Source organism: Humulus lupulus, chromosome 7 (assembly GCF_963169125.1).
Source record: "Humulus lupulus chromosome 7, drHumLupu1.1, whole genome shotgun sequence".
In the NCBI taxonomy this organism is placed as follows: domain Eukaryota; kingdom Viridiplantae; phylum Streptophyta; class Magnoliopsida; order Rosales; family Cannabaceae; genus Humulus; species Humulus lupulus.
The window spans coordinates 199,297,578-199,300,518 of NC_084799.1; the positions used below are offsets into that span (position 1 = coordinate 199,297,578).

General features: G+C 39.3%; 1 protein-coding gene across 1 annotated transcript; it reads right to left on the minus strand.

The window, feature by feature from the left end:
• Nucleotides 1-2,482: 2,482 nt before the first annotated feature.
• Nucleotides 2,483-2,941, minus strand: LOC133792569 (uncharacterized). The gene has a single exon (XM_062230478.1). It carries the CDS (start codon nucleotides 2,939-2,941, stop codon nucleotides 2,483-2,485), a length of 459 nt encoding a protein of 152 aa, XP_062086462.1.

Here is a 2,941-nt window from a genome sequence, read left to right on the forward strand (position 1 = left end):
CTCCCTTCATCACAGTGAGAGACCCCTTTGAAATCTTAATCTGACCATTAATGGATTTGTAACTGAAACCTTCATCTTCCAAGGCACCAAGAGACACTAGATTTCTCCTTAGCTCAGGAATGTGTCTGACATTGTTTAACGTTCGAATAGTTCCATCAAAGTGCTTGATCGCCACTTTCCCTATGCCAATGACCCTGGAAGCATTATCATTACCCATTAGCACAGTTCCACGATCAACCTTTCGGTAATCAATAAAATTTTCAAGAGTTGGGCACATACGAAATGTGCAACCCAAATCAAGAATCCACTCTTTTGTGATTCTTTGATTCGACACCATAAACATATCACCAGCGGATGAACATTGGTCTGCCTCCTCTGCAATAGACACTGAGTTTTGCTTCTTTTCTCTGTCTTCCTTGAGTTTGTTTCTAAACTCATTGCAGAACCTCTTTATGTGACCAATTTTACCACAGAAATAACACTTTCTGTCTTTGTGATATTTCCCTCTTGACTTTGATCTAGATTGAGATCTATTATGCCCTCTGGAATGATCCCTTCGAACTGGATCTCTTCCTCTTGCTTGCTCTTTCCCTCTTGCCATGAGTGCTTCATCTTTCAGCTTGTCATATTCTTTGTTCAGTTCTTGTTCCTTTGATTTAAGTGCTCCAAGAACATCATCAAGTGTGAGTGTGTCCCTTCCATACTTGATCACTGCCTTGAGCTCTTGATAAGCCGCTGGTAGAGATCGAAGTAAGATGACAGCTTGACTTTCTTCATCTACAAAATATTTCAGATTAGCTAAACCAATAATAATTTTATTAAACGCATCAAGATTATCATCTAAAGACAGATTTGCAATCATTTTAAAGCCATATAAAGATTCTAGCAGATTTATTTTGTTAGTTAACGAAGGCTTCATGTAGATCTCTTCGAGTTTGTTCCACAACTCCCTTGCTGTCTTTAAGCTTTGAACCTTTCTCCTCACTGTATTGGAAAGGTGCATTATAATGGTGTAATAATCTAACTCCTCCATATCTTCAATCTCTTCTTTCTTCAGCGTCTCTGAAAGTTCATCTCTGGGTTTGAGAGCTTTAGCAACTTTCTGATGAACAAGAATCCCTTTCAAGCTTTCTCTCCACAGCCCGAAATCTCCGGTTCCATCGAACTTCTCAAGTTCGAACCTTGCTGTAGTACCCATCTTTGAATTTGATCAATCTTGGATGAATCTGGGTTGAATTCTGTCGAATCTTGGTCCTTTCTCGCGGATCACGAACCTGGCTCTGATTTTGTAGGAATTTGCTCTGATTTTTAGGAATTATTCGACCACAGACTCATCTGACACACGCCAGATCAAACTGACGATGACGTAAATCAGCAAACAAATTAGTAAGAAACCAGCAATAATCAAAGAAAAATACAAAGAAATGAGGCAAGAGAATTTACCCTGGTTCTGGTCCTAAAATCAATTCGATCTTAGGCCGTACATCCAGCTGAGCATCATCATCTCCAATCCACTATATCAATCTTGAGTTTGTACACTTTACAATGGTAGAAAAGAGCCTAGAAAAAAACACAGCAGCCCCTCAAGAACAATCTCAGTTCTTCCTGCAGAGAACCCAAGTTCTTAGTCTCAAAGAACTTCTCACTATCTCTCTGTTTCACTGCTTCTCACTCTAGGATTCACTCTTTTCTTATTGTAATTCTCTCTCTCCAAACTCTCTCTTCCGTATACTGTTTTTCCTTATTCCCAAAACAGAATAAAAATAAGCTATTTATAAACATAGCTTTTACAAGAAAGTAAATCTTGACTCTAGATCCAGCCAAGGTTAGTTTGGTGCAGTTAAACTTTAGGAGGATTAACCCACAATATTTTAAACTTTTTTTTCTAAAATTTACCATATTTTATATAATTTTTTTGTATATATTTTTAGCATGTTTATGTAAACTTCTTTTTTTTTTCTTTTTTTTCTCTCTTTGTCATAGAATCTCTCTCAATCTTCCCCGACCTCTCTCTCACCAATGATCTCCTTCTCACTTCACGACATTATATGTATTTATATTTCAAAAATTGAAAAAAAAAATTGCATCTCACATGTATTTTTGTAATTTTTTCTTATTTTAAAAGATACACCAAATTTGCCGAGCAGTTGGTAGTATCATCCTCCGAGAAACGGCGCATTTTTTTACATTTGTACATTAATGAGTGTTATGCAAGAAGCTCTGCGAAAGAAAGCTTATTATGTATTACACAAGGGTTTTGGACACAAAGCAAGTACAACTTGGATACTAATAATAATAATGCATCACCATGAAACTAAGTAAAAGAAGGCACTAAGACCTTCTTAGTAGTCTCATGACGAGCTTTCATTATTTATTATGCAGTTGTTGCATAAAGACAACAGACCCCTTATTTAAGATAGTACACAACAGACCCCATATTATGCATATCTATGTACACCAGATGATCTGGTGTGTTTCAGACTTAATAATGACCTGGGAGGTCCACCAGCTCCATCTTCGCCACATTAGACAGGTCGGGCGCGGAGGCAATGAGACACTCTCTCTTGCCGTCCGGGGAACGACTCTTGCAGAACATCTGGTTTTCATGGTTGCGGTATGCAACTTCGTTCTCGTCGAGTTTCACCGGAAGGAACAGCGTGTTAGCATCGTCGTCGCACGGACTACTGTCGGCGGAGGCAAAGATCCAGTTGGATGTGGGGCTGCGCTTCCAGAAATGTCCGGTCGCAATGGATTTTATGCGGACTAATCCATCGCGAGCGCTGACTAACTCATGTGCTATAGTTTTGTCGCTCAGTTCAGTGGCAGTGAACTGCAGATAAGTTAGGCCATGGATCTGAGTGGCGCTCAGATATTTATTATCGCTGCTCCGCCTGAAGGCCACGATTTGGCGACGAGGCCGAGTAATTGAGATGGTAGCCAT